The sequence below is a fragment of the Arvicanthis niloticus genome, chromosome 28 (assembly GCF_011762505.2).
Source record: "Arvicanthis niloticus isolate mArvNil1 chromosome 28, mArvNil1.pat.X, whole genome shotgun sequence".
Classification (NCBI taxonomy): domain Eukaryota; kingdom Metazoa; phylum Chordata; class Mammalia; order Rodentia; family Muridae; genus Arvicanthis; species Arvicanthis niloticus.
In genome coordinates, this window is record NC_133436.1 from 23,565,964 (window position 1) to 23,588,182 (window position 22,219).

Here is a 22,219-nt window from a genome sequence, read left to right on the forward strand (position 1 = left end):
AATTTACACCTTTATTTATAGCAAAGCCTGTGCAGTACTTGGGCCCCACACATGCTAGGCAAATGCTCTAACAGGGAGCCATTTCGCTAGCACTATTTCTTTTATGAGGCAGGTTTTCACATAGCCCAGGTTGGCTGTGAACTCTTGATCCTCTTAACTTTTATCACTTGACAGGTGTAGATTATGATGCTCAGAAAGTTGAGAACGTTAAGATCTTCCTGCATTTAGTGTTACCCATAAAAACTTTGTGCCAACTCACTCAGCTATGTCAGTGAAGACTTTAGTACATTTAGCTGCACCAAGTTCAGTTTTTATATTAAAAAAGGGCACTCATTTACCTTATACTTATTACTGATCATTTTAGTTGGGGTTACTATTGCTGTGATGAAACACCATGACCAAAAGCAACTTGGGGAAGAAAGGATTTATTTCCTTCATAGTTCATCACCAAAAGCATCAGAACAGGACTCAAACAGGACAGGAACCTGGCAGCAGGCACTGATGCAGAGGCCACAGAGTGCTACTTAATGGCGTGCTTCTCATGGTTTGCTTACTTTGCTTTCTTAAAGAGCTCAAGACCACCTCCCAGGGATGGCAGCACCCACAGTGGGCTGAGCCTTCCCTCATCCATCACTAACCAAGAACAGGTCCTACAGCCGAATCTTATGTCGGCATCTTCTCAATTGAAGTTCCCTCCTCTTAGATGACTCTAGCTCTGTCAAATTGACATAAAAACCAAGTGAGACACTGATTAAGCAGAGTGTTAATAATTAGCACTTCATCTTTCATTAGTTTGCATTTTTGTTTACTTATTCACAGAGATTTACATCTGTAAAAACTGCGGCTAGGGAGATAGCTCAATGGTAAGGTTCATATGCAAGCACAGGGAAGTTTGTGCAAGCAAGTTCAGATTCTCAGCACCAACTGTCATTCAGACTGTTTGTAAATGGGAACTAAGATGATAAAAGAAGTAATTTCAGTCTTTATATCTCCGAGAAATTCTTGGTGACCATGTTAACTTTATTCATAATGTAAATAGGAAATGACCTGAATGTCCTTCATCAGTTAAATTGCTAAGCTGTAGTAAACACATAAAACATTATATGTCTATACATACACACATGGAGAGTAAGGCAGATATGGTAAATCGCACCATGATGGATGTAAGGAACATATAAACCATTCTGTGTAACTTAGACACCATTTATGTGACTTGAAATAATACGATGACTGAGTCTGCAATCAGGCATCTCCGATAAGAGCTATTCCTCAAAAGCAAGCTCTAGGCAGGGTAGCTACCTGGCAGTTCAGATACCTCAGAAAGGAGCCTAGCACAGGACAGGCCTTGACATTTTAATGACCTAACTCCAAGGTGGTGTTGATGTGCTAGTGAACCAGTCCCAAGCTCCGAGAGCACAAAGTTACCAAATAGTCTCTAGGAACACACTGCTCCCAAAACACGGCTTCTCTAGCTTCTGTGCTGATACTCACTGGCAGAAGGACCTGAGACTATGCACAGATGGCCTTGGCCTTGGTGACCACTGACCTTTCCAGCATTGTCACTGGGCCTACTTGTTAGCACTAGCAATTGTCCTATGCTTTCAAGGACCTCCAGTACTTCCATCAAGTGCCACCCTCACAACCTGCCACAACTGAAGATGGAGGCTGTAAGCTTCTTCGAGTCCTTGCAGGAGACGAATCACCACTGGGATCCTGCAGCAGCATTTCGGCCCCAACAACTGTTCACCACTTGGGAAGATGTCTATTTAACTTAGATATTATCATGACTTTTATAAGGAATCTTTGTGTGAATAAACCAAGTGTATTCCAAGGACAAATCCTGTTTGGGCATCCTATTGCTAATAGGTCATGCTTTCCATAATAAATTCTTAGGCTGTTGTGTCTTGACTGTGTATAGGAACCTATACAGATGAAACTGCTTGGAATTAAGTGTGTATACACATAAATAAATGTGTAAGACTTGACATCTAAGAAGAAAATTGGTGGACTGCACCAATTTCAATTTTCTGGCTAAGCCATCATAGGACATTTTTGGGAACAACAGACTTTCTCTGTATTGTTTCTTACACCTGCACATGAATCAAATGTGACCTCAAAAGAAAAATGCCTAATTAAAAACAAACTTGCTGGCATGGTGTCTCACACCTGTAATCTCAGCATTCAGGAGGGAGGGGTAAGTGGGTCTCCTTGAATTGGAGGGAAACCAGAGTTACAAAGACTATGTTTAAAAAACAAACAACACAAGACAAATTTATGGGATTCATTCTTGGAATGGACAGATTTTTCAATTATGGTGAATTTACTATTTTTCTACAACTACGTTAAATAGTTCAAGCAAGTAAACAAAAAACCTTAGTACTGCTACAGAGGAACAAACATAATCTAATACATTATTTTAGCATTATCTTCTGATTTTAAAGAACAAAAGAGCAAGCAACCTAGAAATGTAAGACTACTAAGGTAACAACAACAACAACAAAACAAAATAGGAGTCCAGGAATCATTTTTTTTTAAATCACATAATTACTCAGGAATAAATATAACAAACATAACGTATTTTGAATTTGAATACTCTTAGAAATTTTTAATTATAGTGGTATCTGTACTAAGGATCCAAGTGAATACATAGTTTCATTTCATGAGTGTTTTATACACAGAGACTGCAGATAACTTTTTGTGCTTATGTCTGAATCCTTCTGCAGGGATGTATGCCGGCAGGGGTCAAAGATGGGAGGTTTCTGCTGTTGCTTTCCATTTTATTTTCTGAGACAAGGTCTCTCATTGAACCTGGAGTTTATCCCCATTGGCCGGGTCATATGGCAGAAAACTTCTGTCCAGCTTCCCAGACTCACACTACCATGAGTCTTTTATGATACATCATGCTATGTTTTATGCAGGTGCTGGATGTCTGAACTCAGTTCTCATGTTTGCATAGTAAGCACTTCATCTACTGAGCAATCTCTCAGCACCCATCTCTCTAGCATGGGAGGAAAATTTATATATTTCAGTAGTCTGAAGCATGAGACAATGTTTCTCAGTGAGAATTTTTTTTACTTGTGCCATCATGTTGACATTAATAGCCTTTTAGATTTTAGAGCCTGCAGGTACGTGTGGAAGAATGTAATTAAAAGGTTTAAAGATGAACTCAGTACTAAGAAACTACCATAATTGGCCAGACAGATTTGAACACAAACAATAGTCAGAAATAAAAAATAAAAGTTGATATCAACTCAATAGCTGTGTTAAGCAACAGATATGTGGAAGTTAAGAGAAGGCTTTAAGGATTTACACAACATACCACAAATGAAATATATGAGAGAATTAAGACAAGACAGTTAAGTGGAAAAGGATTACACACATGCAATAGAAACTTCACAATAGCGATAAAATAGCATCAACAACATTAAGTTTCTATAATTGATAAGAGATCCATTTACAGTCTTAAGAAACAAAATCCCAAGTGAGGACACAAAAGAAATCAAGGCCTAGCCAACTAGAATGTATCCTAGAAACTGAGGATTCATATCAAGTATTTTGGAAAAAAGACTTCTTGAAGAAAAACCAGACTGAACTGGGAGAAAATAGCTGCAACAAAGGATGAGTATACATTATTAGGAAATGACATTTCAATAGAAGCAAGGCAAAAGCAACAAAAGGCAGTTTAAAAGAAAATCACACGCTCAATTAACATATGAATAGATGCTGAACCTCATTAAGACTCAGAATTGCAAATATCACTTCAAAGAGACAGCATCCACAGCCACCAACTTAGCAAAAATTAAAAACTTCAGTAACATTCTTCCTATCATTCCTTAAACTCTGTATGGATATTATGCAGGTCTCATATCAGAAACCGCATGACAGCCGACTTTGTAAAAAATGCCTGTATATGACTCTAGGGAGAAGGGGTTCCACTGAAATTAAAACACCCATAAAAAGCAGATGACAGCAGGCAAAAAGGTCCTCACCAGAGAGGGCTAGGACAAGAGTGGACTCCCATTTCAAATTTACCTATGACAGGAAGCTGTAAGGCTTGATTTTAGGGGAGTGTCATGAGAAGATCTTCTCTTGTTGTTGTTGTTTTTTTGTTGTTGTTGTTGTTGTTTTTAGGGTTTTTTGTTGTTGTTGTTTTTAAACAAAGAAAACAGGGGAAGAAGCTTAGAACAAAGGGCAGGAATGGACATAATGACACAGGAAGGAAAAGTTCCTGGGTAGTCACAAAGATGCGCAGTAATAAGTGCATAAATAAGAATTAGCTTAGAGGGAAACAAAGGATCCTGGCTCACAGTCCAGAGTCAGCTTCTTTGTCCTGTACTAGTTTCTCTCTGGCTCTATACTCTGGATCCTAACTCCTCCTCTTTTAATCTTGCTTCTGGACCTTCAGACTTTTATTCCTTCTAACAGTATATTCTAGACAATTGTGCACAAAGATCTGGCTTCATCTGTCACCTGAGCAATGTGTTTCTTTTTTTTTCTTTTTTTTATTTAATATTTTATTTACATTTAAGATGCCATCCCCTTCCCCCATTTCCCCTCCCTAGAAAACCCCTGTCCCATGCCCCCCCCTTTCTTTTTGCTTTTATACAATTTTTTAAATGTTAATCAAAGGATTTATAAGTTTGGTAATGCTCAATCAGAAGCATAACCCAATACTCAACCTAGATATAAAAACTATCTTTGACTGGTGGAGACCTGTGAACATCTGCCTCCATGTACCCCCTCTCTCTTTCTCTCTCTCATCATTTTCTCCTTCATCTTCTCTCCTTACTCCATCTCTTCCTCTCAATACTCCTTCCCACTTAGCTCCTCCTACATATCACTCTTCCTGTTAAACTTTTCTCTAAAATACAATTAGAGCATACTTATTCCTAATTGTACCAGTGAGGTACAAGATAGTCCTAATACCCAGTCCATCATTTTGTTGACTAACCAGAACCTCTGTCATCTCTTCTAACTAAAACACTTACTTTTGATCCTGGCTTTATTTTTATTTCTTTTTTTATTTTTTTGCTTTAGAGTGAATGTCAGCTGAAAACTATCTACTGAGATCTTTTCTCTCAAAGTAAATAGCCAGGATTGGCTATGAGACTATAGGTCTTCAACCCCGTCAGAAATCCAGAATGACTGAGTTAACTGAAGTTATGGGAAGCACTAAACATAGCTTCTAAAACTTAGCCAATTTATAGAGACCACTGAACACCTGAAAAGCCCCTATACTAGTGAACGTTGGAGCATCAAATCTTCAGCCTTCTGGCCTAGAGTCATCTGACAGACCTTAGTGATGCAGGATTATTAAGAGCTGATTACTCTGTCTAGGCAGATATAATCAGTCGAATGTTCTGCATGTGTGTCCTTTTCTGGACAGTAATTTGTCTGTAGATGGAAAGAGGCAATTCTTGCCTAGTGGCTGTCTCACCACAACTGGCATAACTCTAAGGAGAGCAATGTGTTTCTGAACACAGGAAAATGAGGTCCCCTCTACACTACTGTGGTACTTCTACTCCCCTTCCTGGCTTGCTTTATATAATGCAGAGGTACTGTGCAAACCCTCTTCTCAGTAGTCCTATGAACATTATTTTTTTTTTAAACAGTACTTAGGAATGCTTGGGAATAGGTAAAAGGGGTCAATAATTACCTGCTGCATGAACGGTTACTAGGATTTTCAAAAGAACAAGCATGGTGGAAACAACAGTCATACGATTTTTATAATAGTGAAGTAGAGTCACCTTGTGGTTTGCAGAAGAGGTGAGAATTCAGATCTTAAATCAAGTGACGTATGGCAATTATTGGTGGTGGGGGGACATACATGCACATTTGAGAAATGAGGTACATGTCGAGGAGGGAAGGGTTGACTTGGTCCAGATTTTTGCTAACAATGTCCTTACAATGTCCACAACGGAGGACACATCATTTTTCTATTCTGAAAGTTCTTTAGCCGCTCAGAGTAGCACAGCCATTTCTTTCAACAAAGATATGAGTCTAATATTCAAAATATAGTTTACATAAAACTACTAGTCCTACCCACTTTACCAACTCTAAAAGTCTGAACGAGGTTCAACCTGTTTCCCCTTCAGAGGCATAGTAGTATATACATTTCAAACTAGGAGGATTGTTGCTAAACTTCTTAACTTTCAGGATAGCTAAAGGATGACTGATAACTCTTATCGGTGGTAATGAGGAGTATGGAAAAACAAGAGCAGTCAAAATCAAAGTTTTCAGTAGTAGACACTGTCCACTGAACCGTTTACGAGTTTTGGAATGGACCTGAAAGCTCTCGTGTAATTAATGCACAGTTTTTGTTATGTTTTCTATTAGTCTCCCTTCCTACCCATCTCTGGGAAACCGACGAGCGTTTCACCCCATCTCAAAGGCTCGACTATGGAAGTTATCATTCCCAGAAGACAGGTAGCTTTGGTGTACACAGAAAAAAGCCTGGAGGCGTGTGCACGGTGCCCAGGAGTGGGTGCAGTCAGTTCCGAAGCACGTAGCAGTAGAGGCGGGGGTCGGGGTGAGGGCGAGGGGGACACTCGGGTGCCTGGGGCTTCCCTGGGCTGGCCAGAGGTCAAGGCTCAGGTCCAAAGCCAGGGGGCGGGGCGGGCCTCCAGAACCGAGGGAGGCGCGGGGCTCGGAAGGACTCACAGTAGTAGGCCACCACGGGGTCCCGTTTGTCATGCTCCTGCGCCGTTCTCAAATGGTGCTGTATGCTCTTAAACTGCGCGGGCAGCGGCGGCAGCGGGGCCAGCGCAGCCATCTCCACTCCCGGAAGCAACACTTCCTACTAGCCGGTCACAAACACTTCCGCTTCCGCCTCCGAGTGCGGTAAAACCCACCCACACTTCCGTTTCTGAGACGCTTGTCTTTGACGGATGCCCGAAGGAGTCAAACTTTGCTGCCTCGCTCAAGGCACGTTCAGAGAACGAAAGGCTCTATGTTGCACACGGCTCCAGCGCTCTCTGCTGGATATAAGAGGAAGATAGCAGTTTTTTTTAAATTTAACTTTTGTTTTTGTGTGTTTGTTTGCATGGAGGTGTCATTCATTTTAATGGAGCAAATATCACAAAATAAAATTTTATACATTCACACACAAAAAAGTACATGCTGTAGCCTTTCTAGAAACTGTAGCGAGATACTGGAAACACATATGTAGAGGAGGTTGGAACTGGAAACAACTATTGCTTTTAGTTTAGAAGTTCTAAATTCTTATATGAGAAATACTATGTTTAAATACTAAATTAAAATTTGCATGTTCACGTATTGGACTAAATAGCCAGCTCTTTTCAAGTTTGAAAGCTAAACACATGCGCACTAATAAAAAAAAAAAATGGTTCGGAGGGAGATGACCAACATTAGGAAAGCATTAGTCTATCTTAATACTTGACAAGACAGAGTCCTGGAGAGTGCTGACTCATGGCATTTTATAGCATACCCCACCTTTCCTTTACAGCAGAGATTTATTTATTTATTTATTTATTTATTTATTGCCTCCTTTCTATTCCATGGTATCATCCTTAAGAACTTACATTTCATTTGAACTTTCTTTTTTCTTTTTTCTTTCCTTTTCTTTCTTCTTTCCTTTTTCTCTTTCTTTCTTCCTTCCTCCCTTTCTTCCTCCCTTTCTTTCTTCCTCCCTTTCTTTCTTTCTTTCTTTCTTTCTTTCTTTCTTTCTTTCTTTCTTTCTTTCTTTCTTTCTTTCCTTCTTTCGTTCTTTCTTTCTTGCTCCAGTACTCAACTTTGAGGCTTTATTTTAAAACTATGTTTTTGTCACTAAAATCCTAGTACTGCAGAGAAGTAAAATCTGAAGCGATGAAATTTTCTATACCTAAAATTTTGTGATCACTTGCCCACAGTGTCCTTGTATTCGGCCCCTCTATATACTTTGTCTATGGGTGTTTTCTACACTTTGTCCTTTTATTTATTTTTCTATAATTTAATTAAAGTTAATGTGCAAAGTAATGGTTCTTACTGTGTTTCTAATGGCATTTTCATATATATGAATTATATGTGACATAATGCTGTATATTATGTAATTAATAAAGTAATATTGAACTTTGTCAAAGGCCTTTTCTGCATTTATTGAGATTATCTTGCAATTTCTGTTCTTAAGTATATTTATGTGGTAAATTGCTTTTATTGATTTGCATATGTTGAACCAATCTTGCATACGTGGAATGAAATCTTGGCCATCATTAATAATCTTCCTGATGGGTTCTTTTTAAAAGTATTTTTCTAAGACATTTTATATCTATGTTTGTTGGGAGCTGACTTTAAGCAGAAAGAAGCTATCAACTTTGCAGCCATCTGGAACCATATACCCTGATGAGAGACTTGTTTTTCAAAAGCCTACAACAGCTGAAGCACACTCTGATAAATATCTTGTTTATCCCACATAGCTTGTTTTGCTGTTTAGTGACCCCAGCTGCATGGTGCACGTGGTAAAATGTCTTCACCTGTGTTCCCCTGCTTGTGCTTATAAATACCCAGGATTTCCTTGTAAGGGTGTGGTGTAGGAGTGGGAGTGGGAGTGGGAGTGGGAGTGGGAGTGGGAGTGGGAGTGGGTGTGTATGGTGGTCAGTAGGAGGTGTGAATATAGTCTGTGGGGGACAGTAAAGGAGACTTGACTACAGATCCTCTGGTTTGTTTCCATTCTTCGCGTCTCTCCCTCTTCTTCCCCCCACTCTCTCTCTCTCTCTTGCTAGACCCCAACCTGCGGAAACAGAGAGGGCCGTTACAGTTTGGCGCCCAGAGTGAGGCTCCAGTAAGCATTACACATGTTCATTGCCAATATTGGTATATAGTGTTCTTCTGCCTTGTGTGGTTTACCACCAGAGTAGCAGTGGTTCACAAAGTGTGATTGCTAGTGTCGCTTCCCTTTTAATACATGGAATATATTGAGAAGTATTGCTATAGGCTCTTCCATAAAGATTCATTAGAATTCAACAGTGTCAGGAATGGTCGCACACACTTTTAATCCTAGCATTCTGAAGGCAGAAGTAGGTGGATCTCTGAAATCTGAGAAAATATGGTCCGCAAAGGGAATTTCAGGACAGCCAAGGATACAAAGCGAAACCTGTCTTGCAGGAGTAGGAAGGCATCCAATAGTAAATGTTACTAGTCATGTTATTTATCTATTCATTTATTCATCTTGCTTTGTGGACAACCTCTTTTTTAAAAAAAAATGCTTCATTTTCATTCCTGGTTTTGAGCCTTTGTAAATTGTTTATGTCTCAGTTTGGTAAGTTATATATGCCTAGAAAATTATTTCCTTCAGATTTTTCAGTTGCATTCATTGAATATGTTTTTGAAGTATTCTCTAATGATTCCATGAGTTTAATTGGATGCTTCCCTAACAACCTGTGTGACATTTGTAATTCTGGTCTCTCTCTCCAGTTAGTTTGATTGGGAGTTTCTCAATCTGGTGTATCTTTTCAAAGAAACACATTCTTTTGAAACTGATACAATGGTACTCTCGTAGCCTCTGGTCTGTTAGTTTCTGCCCTGTCTTTTGTTGGTTCTTGATGCCTACTTCTTTGGGGTTTAGCTTGTTCCTTTTTTTTTTTTTTTTTTTTTTTTGAATGTTTAAAGAATGCTCCTAGGTTATTTACTAGTAATCTTGAATTTTCTTTTTTAATGTAAGCACTTACAGTTTTATACTTTCCAATAACAACTGTCTTATCTGTATCCCAGAGTTCTGGTAAGTTGTCCTGTGGCTTTCACTTGATACCAGCAATTTTAAAGTTTCTTCCTTGATTTCTTTAATGGCTCTGCTCATCTAGAGTGTGTTGTTCAGTCTTTAAATATGTATGGTTGTTTCTAGTTTTATTCCACTGTCTCACAAGATACAAGGAATTATTTCAATTTTCTTGTATTTATTTATCCTCGCTTTACAATCTATGATATGATATATATGATAGAAAAAGTTCTGCAGGATGAGTAGAAGAATGTATATTTTGTATACATTGGGTAGAATTTTCCATAGCTATCCATTAATACTGATTGGTCTTTGATACAGTTTAAGTCTGAACTTTCTTTGCTGATTTTTTACTTTGTCCATTTTCTGAGAATAAAAATAGGATATTGATATCTGGCATATTGATTGAGCATATGTCGGAACTTTAATGCACATTGCTGATTAATTTATTATTTTAGAGGCCCACATATTCAGTGAACGCATTGATACACTTACAATTGTTAAATCTTTGTTGGGTCACTTGACTTGTATATAATGGTTGTCTTTGTTAATTTGGGTTTGACATCTCTTAGCTTACCTGCAGCACCCTGGTTTGTTTCTATTTACTTAATACCTAATTAAATAGTATTAATTCATTCTATCACTTGCTTTCAGTTGTATTTCCATATGAAATTTAGAAACTACTGGCAGATATTTATAATAATTTGCTGAGATTATATTGAACTTATAGATCTATTTGAGTCAGTATCAGAAGTTCTAAATGATTAAGGTTACCAACATAGTTATGGTCATGGTGTGCTTTTTTTTTTTTTTTTTTTTTTTAACAAAGCCTACAACACCCGGTATTCCCAGGCGGTCTCCTATCCAAGTACTAACCAGGCCCGACCCTGCTTAGCTTCCGAGATCAGACGAGATCGGGCGCGTTCAGGGTGGTATGGCCGTAGACATGGTGTGCTCTTTTTAAAATTTTCTTCAGTATTGCTACATTATTTTTATTGTGCCTGTCTAGCAAATATTGTGTGATTTTCCCCCTATGTGTTCCTGCTTTTTAGTCTATTCTAAAAGGGAATACTTCTACACATTTCAATATTTTGTTGCTTATTTTTGTTGCTATAGTGTATTCTTGATGCATTTCACTATTTTTGTAGGTTTGTAAAAAATATTTTAGAATTTTCTATGTACTGCTGTATTAGTGGAGATGATTTCCAAGCTGCATGTCAGTATATCTTTTATTAAATTTATTGAAGAAATTATTCAGCATATGTATTTTTTGTATTTTTTCTTGCTTTAATGAGCTACAGTTCAAATTAAACCAAACAATAAAAGTGGAAAATTTTCTCTTTGCTCATTATGAGGAAAATTGTTCATTCTTTCAATATTATGTGGTATTTCTAAAGATTCACACATACACACACATGTATATGTATGTGTGTGTAATCAAATTTAGATAATTTTCATATTAAATGAAAAGTTTTATTTTGTTTATTTCATCAGAAGTGAATGTTAAATATAATAAAGTACTTTCACTGGCATCTGTTAAGATGGCTATGTGCTTTCTTCCTTTATTCTTTCAATACAGTTCAATCACATCATTCCCTTTTAAGTGTTAAAAAGTCTCTCATTTCCAGGATAAACCCAACCTGCACATGTTTTATCTTTGCATACATAGCTGGTTTACATGTGTTAATATATTGTTACTAGGAATTTTGATACCCAAGTTATGATACAAAAATTAAGCTGCTCTAATTAAATAAAATGAGAAATATTCTTCACTCATTCCAACACGGTCTTGCCCAAGAAGCTAGAAGGGTCCTTTTTCTTTCTTCCCAAAGAGATTTTGCAGTGTTATCTCTTCCTTAAACATTTGATGATTTCCACCAGAGAGGCCCTCTGTATATGGATTTTTCTTTTTTTAAAACTTATTTTATTAGATATTTTATTTACATTTTAGATGTTATCCCCTTACCCCATTTCCCCCTGCTCAGGAACCCCCATCCTATCTCCCCTCCTCCTGTTTCTATGAGGATGTGCCCCCACATGTCCCCCCACTCCTCCCTTCCCACCCTCAAATCCCCCCAAACTGGGCATCCTGCCTTCATGGAATCAATGATCTTCTCTCCCACCTATGCCCACAAGGCCTTTGTCCCCTACATATACAGCTGGAACCATGGGTCCCTCCCTATGTGCTCCAAGACTGGTGGTTTAGACCCTGGGAGCTCCGGTTGGTTGGTATTGTTGTTCTCCCCATGGAGCTGCAAACCCTTTCAGCCCCTTCAGTCTTCTCTCTAACTCCTCCATTGGGAACTCCATGAACAATTCAATGGCAAGCTGTGAGATTCCAACTCTGAATATGTCAGACTCTGGCAGACCTCCAAAGAGACAGCTATATCAAACACCTGTCAACATGTACTTTCTGACATGCACATCAGTATCTACCTTGGTGACTACACATGGGATGGATACCCAGGTGTAACAGTCCCCAGACGGCCCCTCCTTGAGTTTCTGTCCCACACTTTGTTTCCATATTTGCTCCCTTAAGTATTTTGTTACTCCTTCTTAAGGACTGAAGCACCCACACTTTAATCTTCCTTCTTCATGAGCTTCATGTTGTCTGTGAGTTGTATCTTGGGTATTTCCAGCTTTTGGGCTAATATCCAATTATCAGTGAGTGCATACCGTGTGTGTTCTTTTGTGATTGGATTATCACACTGAAACTAATAGAAGAGAAGGTGGGGAAGAACCTTGAACACTTGGGCACAGTGGAAAAGTTTCTGAACAAAACACCAATGGGTTATGCTCTAAGATCAAGAATAGACAAATGGGACCTCATAAAATTGCAAAGTTTCTGTAAGGCAAAGGACACTGTCAATAGGACAAAAAAGCATCCAACAGATTGGGAAAAGATCTTTACCAATGCCACATCTGATAGAGGGCTAATATCCAATATATACAAAGAACTCAAGAAATTAGACTCCAGACAACCAAATAACCCTATTAAAAATGGGGTACAGAGCTAAACAAAGAATTCTCAACTGAGGAAACTGGAATGGCTGAGAAGCACCTAAAGAAATGTTCAATATTCTTAGTCATCACGGAAATGCAAATCAAAACAACCCTGAGATTTCACATCACATCAGTCAGAATAGCTAAGATCAAAAATTCAGGTGATAGCAGATGCTGGTGAGGATGTGGAGAAAGATGGACACTCCTCCATTGTTGGTGGGATGGCAAGCTGATACAACTACTCTAGAAATCAGTCTGGCAGTTCCTCAGAAAATTGGACATAACATTACCTGAGGACCCAGCTATACCACTCCTGGGCATATACCCAGAAGATGCTCCAACATATAGCAAGGACATACGCTACACTATGTTCATAGCAGCCTTATTTATAATAGCCAGAAGCTGGAAAGAACCCAGATGTCTTTCAACTGAGGAATGGATACAGAAAAGTGGTACATTTATACAATGAAATATTACTCGGCTATTAAAAACATTTAATTTGAGAAATTCTTAGGTAAATGGGTAAATTTTTGTTTATGAAAAGGTTTTGAATTTAAATTTTAAAATTGACTTAAGAATGTTTACAATTTTATGTACTTATTAGTTCTCCCTCTCTTAGTAATATTGGTTTCAAAGATTTCTTCATCTTTCCAAATTTACTGTTACATTATTCAAATACTTATGCTCATGTTAATGTCCATCACTTTCCATTTATTATAAGGCTGATTTCTTTTTCTTTATCATCTCAAACTTTGTAACTGACAACTTACTATTTTCACCAAACTTTCTTTAATACATTTTTTCTTAACTTTCATCTTCATCTTTCTATATTTTGTCTTTACTTTCATTGTTATCCCACTTCTTTTTAGTTAATTTGTTGCTAGTTTGTTAGCTTGCTAATTTGTTGAAATGAGAAGATAAATATATTTATAATTTTTAATTACATAATGTAGAATTTTTATAGGCTGCCAAACACTGTTTTAATTGTTTCAACAAATTTCACTAAATTTTGTTTTCATTATCATTTGTTTTATTGTACATTTTAAATTTTTGATTCCATTTCTTCCTTATTTCATGGACTATTATAAACTTATCAGTGATTTTTCAAAGATTTAGACATTTGCTAAACACGTCAATTTTTATTTTATTTACAGTTAACTTTTGTTATGACAGTTTACGACTCTCTAGACATATCATTGGACAATAGAATATGACCTCCTTTGGGTACCAATTCTTGTTTTTAAGTTTGACCTAGCAACATTGTACATATTTAATAATAGGTCCTCAGTAGGTATTTGTTCAATGAAACAAAGTTGGATTTTCTTTTGTGCTTTTATGTGGTGCTAAATCAATGGTTTTAAAAGCCTCATACAGAATTTTTAATATCAAGTATCAGCTAAACATTGCTCAAAAAATTCCAAAATTTTAGTATCTGACTATGCATGGTTTCCTACCAAGGTGCTAGCTGGCATAAAGCAGTAGGACATAGAGAACTTTAAATGACATAAGAGGAGAATGGTTGTTGATAATACGGGCAAGTAGAAGAAAGTGCTCTGATTTTCTATAGTATTACCTATGGCCTGATCACAAAACTGTCAAGGAATTATAGTTTCATGGAAACAACATTTCCTTTTCAATACTTTTTAATATGGAAGTTAATTGTTGCAGGGTAGGTATGGGTACAGCAAAAAACAAGGAAACCATACACAGTGTTTTCATAGCAACTCTAATTTATTTTTTTAACTATCTCCATAATCATTTAATATTGATTTCAGCAACACAATATGGGTTTAATATTTAAAAAATTCAATTGCTCATCTTCTTTGAGTTAGAGATTAAACTATATGACTCTTAATTCATTTATATTTTGTGTTTAAATGTACATTTTAGACAAATGCGAGATACTTATGTCCTCAAAGTTAAAGGTACATGGTTCAATGTATCAAGAAAGACCTGGATTCTGGTTTGGTTGTGTGACATCTCTGAACATGAATTTTCCAGTCTTTAACCTACATAAGAAGTCTCTTTGGCCAAAAATAATGTAATCACTCAAAGTATTGTATATGAAAGAAGCCTACAAATTTATTATTTTAAAAAATGAGCTATCATTAGGCTTACATGTACATAATAACATAAAATTTCAATAGGAGGAAATATTAGTTGGAAAACACCTAGTTTAGAACTTTGTATCTTATTTTCTAGTATACATAAATTACAGACACACTAAAGTTTAAAAAACATATGGAATTGAAGTACTAAAATTGTAAAACTAAATGTAAATGATTTATAGGAACTACGGCATGATAATGGGCAATCAACCCAGTCATTGTTTAAAGAGGAAACATGATCTTCTAAATATGATTTCAAAGATCTCAGCAACACATAATACCATCGTAATCACAGTGAATGTGTACATTGCAATGAGAAAAATAGTCTTTTCAAAGTGTTCTGGAACCATGCATTTTAGAATATTTATTTTTTTACCGAGAGACTCAGCATCACACAAATATATAGGCTTCACTTGGAAGCCAAAGAGGTGAATCTGAAGCCAAAATGCAGACACCTCCAGGCTAATTCTTAACAATACGGAGAGGATGTAAATCACAGTGTACATGGGCTTTTGAAGAATGCATTCTTGATTGATGCTTTTGCATGCAGCATAAAGGTGGAAAATAGCCCCAGGAAGCAGGACAATCACTAGCTGTAATGCCCAGAACACCTAAAACATATCAGAACCATTTTAGTTAAATCAAATAAGCAATAACCGAAGGCACATGGAAAATTCACAAATTCACCAACGGCTAATTTTTTTGCAAATACCTTATAAAAATGAAATATGATAAACAAACATAGTGGTGCTGACATATATCATTTAATTATTAAGATTTTAGAACTTTAAACATCTGGCAGTTGGAAATAATATTTTATCATTGCTGATTATCTGCTAATGAAATGGTACATTAGTTGATTATAATAGCTGCTTAATGTCTTTATGCTACATATGTCGATAGAATACTGGATATGGAAGAAATTTCTGAGGACCTTAAGTTACGTTTTCTGAACTATTCAGCCAATAAAAAAGCAATACAGTTCTCAAAACTGTAGAGGAAGAAACTATGAGTGTTGGGGAGTCAATGTTTGTATGCAAGCTGGAAGACTTACTTGGGGAGTTATTGGCCTGAACTGATTGTAACAGAACAGGTTTATCTCTCTTTTATCTGGGTCACAGCTGAAGTGCAGAGCCTCATTCCCATAGACAGCAAAGCCCAGCACTCCAAGGAAGAACATCCGCACTGAGCTGAAGAAGAGTGTGTGGAACTGGCCGATCACGGTTGGAGGTTTAACCTATTGTTTGTGGAGACAGAAAATTGGTTGGGAACAAACATTTAAAAAGGACAATTGGAAGGATGTATTTATGATTACATTTTTTAAAAAGTTTAACAATTTTGTGATCTGAAAAGTTTTTAACAAGATAGACTCTGAAATGGTCAAGTTCACTGTTAAGCCCACATTGTGACATTGTTATTCCACTTCACTCATAAAGTACAGAAGTCAAATAGGGATTTATTGCCTATCACATGGATAAGTTTACAAATACTTTAAACAGCTTTAAATGTGAGGAGTATGGAGTTCCTTTTTTTGTAATCCCTTTGAAATAAAACCATAAGTATCTTAGAATGTCTGATTTCCTCTTTTGAAAGATTAGATGATAAATACAGCATTAGACTTAGAACACATACTATCATAATGACAGAACAATATTTATTTAGTTTTGGCAAATTTTTTATACTTAATATTGAATTAAGAGTGTGAGCTACTTTAATGTATCAATGGATGAATGTACCTCCAGAGTTAAATCTAGTTATAATTTTAAATTCAGAATATTTTACAGCAGATAGTTGTTATTTTATTTTCTTTGTACATGTACAGTAAATATATTCATCACCACACATGTCAATGGGTTTAAAATACACAGACAAAAACTGATGAAATTGATTTTCTTGCTTGCTACTTACACATCCTTCACAGAAGTTCTTGATGTAATTTAGAGACATCTTTCAGGAGATGTTATCCTGGCATCCCTGTGGGCCGATGTTGAACTATGCTGTCAGATTGCTTCTACCAGAATCAAACTTTTACACTCTCTCTTGACTTGTACAACAGAAACCACCTATCTCTGCAAATTTCTCTCCCCTCCTCCTTTTCCTTTCTTTTTTTTTTTCTGTCACAGATCTCTGGGGCCCTGGTCAACTTTCCTATCTCCATCTCAAAACAAAACAAAAACAAAGAAACAAAAGCAGAGGGCATGTGATCAGTTCTAATAATCCCTTGGCTTGCAAGATCAGCAAAGCCCGCCAGTCAGCCAGGAGTGCTAGCTAAGCAGGCCAGCAGACAGAAGCCCTGAGCACCCAGGGGCCCCACAGTCTCTTGAGAATTGCTTAGATGTAAATCGGCACCGTCTATACTCTAGAGTGTTATGTGGTGTGTCCTAAAGTACATGGAAATAGTTACGGTATGTTCCAATTGACTTCCAGGACATATTGCTAATTTCCAGGAGGTCTAAGAAGTTATAAATAATTATAATTATAATTACTCCATTGCTAAATATTATCAGTGTGTCGTTAAATTTATCTTTTTGCTGAAATCTTGCAAGGGACGTGGAAAAAGATGCAATTAGATGAAGATGCAATTAGATTTCTAAGGAGTCATATGTAGGATGATGATCAAGATAAGACTAGGGTCTCGCTTAAATCATAACAGTCTTTTACTTTTGTTCTTTAATAGATACACTGTCCACTAGATATTGTTATTGGTGCTGAGGTACAGCATGGATCTAGACAGACAAATTACTTCTATCTAAACTGATTGCTGTTGTTTTCTGTAGAGCAGAAGGAGCACGTAGCCTAAGATGGCTCTTTTCTAATTTTTTTTTTTTTTTTTTTACTTATCTTTCTTTCTCTTGTGACATTCTGAAGATTAACTCTGGGCTGGTTTGTTGTTGTTGTTGTTGTTTCCAACAGTGGAGAAATGACATTATATAGAATTATAACCAATGGGAAAAGACAGTTACATTCCTGAGTAACAGTGCTGTTTTAGTAGGAATAAAAATGAGCAGCTTAATGATTGGTTAGAAAATAAGCTCATATTCTTACCTCTTCAGATTCAAAATATGGGCATATGTTAATTCTTTCCTAGAAAGAGAAGTACAAAAGCTCTTACAGTTACTTTTTGTGAGGAGATCCTGCTTTGGATTCTATGAACAGAAATTAATGATAGTGTTTAGTTAAATATCTACAATGTCATTTGTGAATCACTGCCATCCCCATGTGGGCTACTGGATCACAAGGGGAAAGTCCTGATCTATAAATGTTATATATTTACTCTTACATTCCAGAGGAGTGTTAAATTCTCCGGGTAAGAACACTTCTTGGGAGAAGGGCCTCACACATATGACAACATTTGGTAGGGTTGTTTATTGAGTGATCATGTGGGTTTACTTACATGCAGGTTCTTAAAAAACACAGGTTAAGCAGGGCCTAGCGACCTGCTCAGTGCATGTTTATTAATGATACATTAAGTAGTGCAAGTTATGATAACCCAGATGTGAGAAATAGCTTCTGCTGTTTCATCTTGAGTCATGGGACAGAGGTATGGGTACTAAAATAAGAAAAAACTTTATGCCTAAATTTATATTCTATTATAAATATTCTACCACAGATACTCATATCTCTCTCTCAGTTTTCAATATTTTGCCAGGATGCTAAATATCCTGTTTAATAGCAGACTTGAGCTATCATGCCAGGGCGTGGCTTAGATATTATTCTTCTCATTTTAGAGTCTGATGATACAAAGGGAAATGTCTTCTTCCAGTCACCATCCACAGAGAACACTGAAGCAGACCTGTGATCTATCTATTCTTCCACCTGACCTGAAAGAGCAGCAGAATACACCCATTGCTGCTGCACAAATTTGAAACTCACATGGGAAAATACCGCCAGGTTATTGCTTAAGAGAAAAGGTTCCCAGATCCACAGCTAGCTATGGTTTGTAGCTCTTCAATGCCTATAATTCTGTACTCTGTTCTTGGCTGAAAGCATCTTCCCTCTTTTATTAGGAAAACAGTGGATGTGTTAGAGCCAAATGGTTTCCTTAACTGGTGTCCACAAGGAGAAAACCCAGGAACAAATAGTCTTATAATTGACCAAGATCTAGCTCTTTAACACATACTAGCAATTCTTTGGCTACTACAGTCTTAAAAAATTACTTCTTTTATGTATATGAATGTTTTTTCTGCACATATGTATGTGTATCACATGCATATCTGGCACCTGCATAGGTCAGAAATAGCGTCAGACCCTTCTGAGCTGGAGATAGACTGCTGTTAGCTGTCATGTGGGTATTGAGAAAGGAAACCAGGTTCTCTACAAAAGAGCAAAGACTGTAAACTGCTAAGCCATCTCTCCAGCTCCTGCTGTTGCATTCTTAATTCCCTTCCCCCATTTCTGTGTATCTGTGTATCAGATTTAATACACTTAGATATTTCTTTTGTTTTCTCAAGACAAAGTTTCTCCATGTAGCCTTGGCTGTCCTGGAACTTTCTCTGTAGTCCAGGCTGGACACAAGCTCACAGAGATCTGCTTACCTAGGCCTCTGAAGTGCTAGATTAAAGGTGTGTGCCATCACTGCCTGGAATATGCTTAGCTTTTTGATAAGTCATAAACATCTTAAATCCTTACTTTTCTATCCTTATATGTATTTGCTACTATTTGGGGAATAAACATTTTGTGAGACTATGCATTGAAGATTCTTAGCAATCTTTTGTCTAACTGACATGACCATTACTCATAACCAAGCTACAATTCATAGAACCTCACACAGAGGTTAGGTATAGAGTGAGGGACTTAGTGCAGGGTGGAAGAAGATACATATCCCTAGAAAAAAATAGTTAGAATAGATGGTTATAGATGACTGGGGCTGTGTGGCTGGAATAGGGACATCAAGTTGGCATGGGGAGGGAAATGAGGAAGGGAGTACAGGGAGAAACAGCTAAAATTAAGGGCCGTATGAGGGATAGTACGGAAATCTAATATAGTTGAAGCTTTGTAAAATGCACACACACACACACACACACACACACACACACACACACACACGCACACGCACACGCACACGCACACGCACACGCACACGCATGAAGGTGATTTAAATGAAATCACCAATTATGGGGGTAAAAAGCCCTAACTGGCCATGTCTTATCACCAAATGAAGCTCATAGAGCTAATGCAGTTGATAGACAAAGGGATCCCATGAGAGCTCCAAATGAACCAGGCTGTTGCCAAGACTATAGGTTGCTCTCCACAAACTATGACAATGACTCATTGCTGATGACAACACCTACACAACTCATGGAACATGGAAAAGTTAACATTGTGCCTGCCCAGAACCTTTACCTCCACATGCTATCATCTTTGGTACAAGAAGTTACTCTGCCCACTACCAACAGAGAAACATAACCACAAACCCATCAATAAACCCTTGGATCTACAGTGGTGGTATGCCTGAAGATATGCTAGTGTAGTGTGTCACAAAGCTTGTGGGAGTAACCAATTGTTAGGAGCCACGGTGAGCATGACAGCATTCGCCATTACAAGATGGCACAGGCATCCTGTGCTCCCAAAAGTAAACAACTATCTGCGCAGGTGCAAAAGGCAAAAACGCGCCAAGCCACTGCCCATCCCGGGGCGTAATATGGGGTGATGAATGAACAGCCAATCAGAAGTGAACACGCCACTCTAGGGTATATATAGCAGTACCTTTCCCGGGTTTTGGGTCTTCCGCTTCTGCTGATACAAGAATAAAGCCTCGCTGTGGTAACCACCCGAACACTGCCTCAAGTGTCTTTTTCGCGAGTGAAGGGGACTCGGAGGGGCTCGGAATATCTGGTGCCGAAACCTGGGAATTTCAAGGCGCCGCGGAGACCCCCCCGAGATTCGGGTGGATTAAAAGACTACAGGATCGAGGTATGTCTCTGAGAGATATGTTTGGGGTGGAAGCCTTGGTCGCGAGCGTATTTTCACTCATTGCTGCCGCTACACTAGTTGGCCTCTTGCTTGTGTTGCTTTCGTTTTTAGCTTATTTGTGTTGTGAGGATCCAGCTCGCAACACAGCTATTAGGGCAAGTCAAGAGATTTCAGGAGAGGTCCACTCCAGGGTATCAGAAACAGAGCGTGTTAGCCGGCATCAGGCCAAGGAGCCTGGGGATCAGGCCAAGGAGCCTGGAAAGGAGAAGCAGGCAAAAAAGCCTGGGCAACAGAGACAGGCCAAGGAGCCTGGTCAAAGAAAAGAGTACTCAAAAGGAACAGGGGACACTGCAGGGTCTGTTAAGGTTAAGGACCCTTCACCGGCTGGTGAAGAGAGAGTGGAGTTCGGGGGGACCCCCTGTACCCCATTAAGGAGCTTGCCTCCATAGTCCTTGGCAGCTCCAAGGAGGAGAGCCTAGAGGAGGAGGCAGCCGCCTGTGCAAAGGATAGCCATTCTGGGTTAAGGCTAAGAAAGACCTTGAGCCCCTCGGCCCTGCCCTTGCCTCTGGCCTATGTCCCGGGCAGCGTCTCTGATTCATTTCTCAGCCCAGGAGATCTGAGACAGCTACAGCTGGCATTTCCAGTCTTTGAAGGGGCAGAGGGAGCCCGTGTTCATGCCCCAGTAGAGTATAGGTAGGTCAAAGAATTAGCTGAGGCAGTACACGCATATGGAATTGGGGCTAATTTTACTGTATCCCAAGTGGAGAGATTAAGTACAGCTGCTATGACGCCAGGAGACTGGCAGGACACAGTGAAGGCGGTATTTACCAATATGGGCCAATATTTGGAATGGAAAGCACTCTGGCATGAGCAGTTACAAGCACAAGCCAGAGCTAATGCAAACACTGAGGGACAGCAATTATGGACTTTTGACATGCTGTCTGGAGTTGGCGTACACGTGAACGACCAGACCACTCATCCCTGGCAGGTCTACGCACAGATAGCATCAGCTGCAATAAAGGCATGGAAGTCTCTCCCTAGGAAGGAAGGCAGTAATCTTTATTTGTCCAAAATAACTCAGGGGACCAGTGAGTCCCTCTCTGACTTTGTGGCCCGCATGGCTGAGGCCGCTGGCAGAATCTTTGGGGAACCAGAGCAAGCAATGCCATTAATTGAACAGATGATCTTTGAAAATGCCACAGCTGAATGCCGTGCAGCCATTGCTCCTCGGAGAGCCAAGGGATTACAAGAATGGTTAAGAATCTGTCGTGGCTTGGGAGGTCCCCTCACTAATGCAGGACTTGCGGCAGCAAATTTAGAGATGGCTGCTGTCCTTCTCCAAGGTCATGGACGCGATAGACCCCCACCATGGCCGGGGAGGGGAGCTGTCTGTGTTTTTCCACAGGGTGAAGACAATCCAATTTGGGTCCCCATGTGGCTGGTGTAGATCGTGAAGAATGAAGCTAGATTGCAAGATAACGGCTCT

At 38.6% G+C, this 22,219-nt stretch overlaps 2 protein-coding genes and 1 non-coding gene across 5 annotated transcripts in view; all 3 read right to left on the bottom strand.

Moving 5' to 3' along the window:
• Vta1 (vesicle trafficking 1) overlaps positions 1 to 6,830 on the bottom strand; it is a 56,591-nt gene extending 49,761 nt beyond the window's left edge. Inside the window, exon 1 of one of the 3 annotated variants that reach the window (XM_076926915.1) lies at positions 6,661 to 6,830. In XM_076926915.1, coding sequence (XP_076783030.1) covers positions 6,661 to 6,772 — 112 coding nt within the window. In that variant the 5' untranslated portion in view covers positions 6,773 to 6,830. The remainder of the gene's footprint in view (positions 1 to 6,660) is intronic. The other 2 variants (XM_076926916.1, XM_076926917.1) reach the window with 2 other exon arrangements.
• A 3,706-nt stretch (positions 6,831 to 10,536) lies between these two features.
• LOC143440191 (5S ribosomal RNA) lies at positions 10,537 to 10,655 on the bottom strand. The gene has a single exon (XR_013108034.1). It is a non-coding gene; the product is annotated as a 5S ribosomal RNA (ribosomal RNA).
• Positions 10,656 to 13,797: 3,142 nt separating this feature from the next.
• Gje1 (gap junction protein epsilon 1) lies at positions 13,798 to 17,023 on the bottom strand. Its single transcript, XM_076926530.1, has 3 exons — positions 16,729 to 17,023; positions 15,875 to 16,057; positions 13,798 to 15,431 (listed from the first exon to the last, which is right to left on the bottom strand). The coding sequence occupies exons 1-3, from the start codon at positions 16,765 to 16,767 to the stop codon at positions 15,036 to 15,038; spliced, it is 618 nt and encodes a 205-aa protein (XP_076782645.1). The 5' UTR covers positions 16,768 to 17,023; the 3' UTR covers positions 13,798 to 15,035.
• Positions 17,024 to 22,219: the final 5,196 nt, after the last annotated feature.

Bases quoted from the DNA above. Each gene is read 5' to 3' on its own strand.
- Gje1 (XM_076926530.1), bottom strand. From the start codon at position 16,767: ATGTCTCTAAATTACATCAAGAACTTCTGTGAAGGATGT. The intron at 16,058-16,728 runs GTAAGTAGCAAG...CACAAACAATAG, and splicing joins AGAACTTCTGTGAAGGATGT to GTTAAACCTCCAACCGTGAT. The intron at 15,432-15,874 runs GTAAGTCTTCCA...GATATGTTTTAG, and splicing joins TCAGGCCAATAACTCCCCAA to GTGTTCTGGGCATTACAGCT.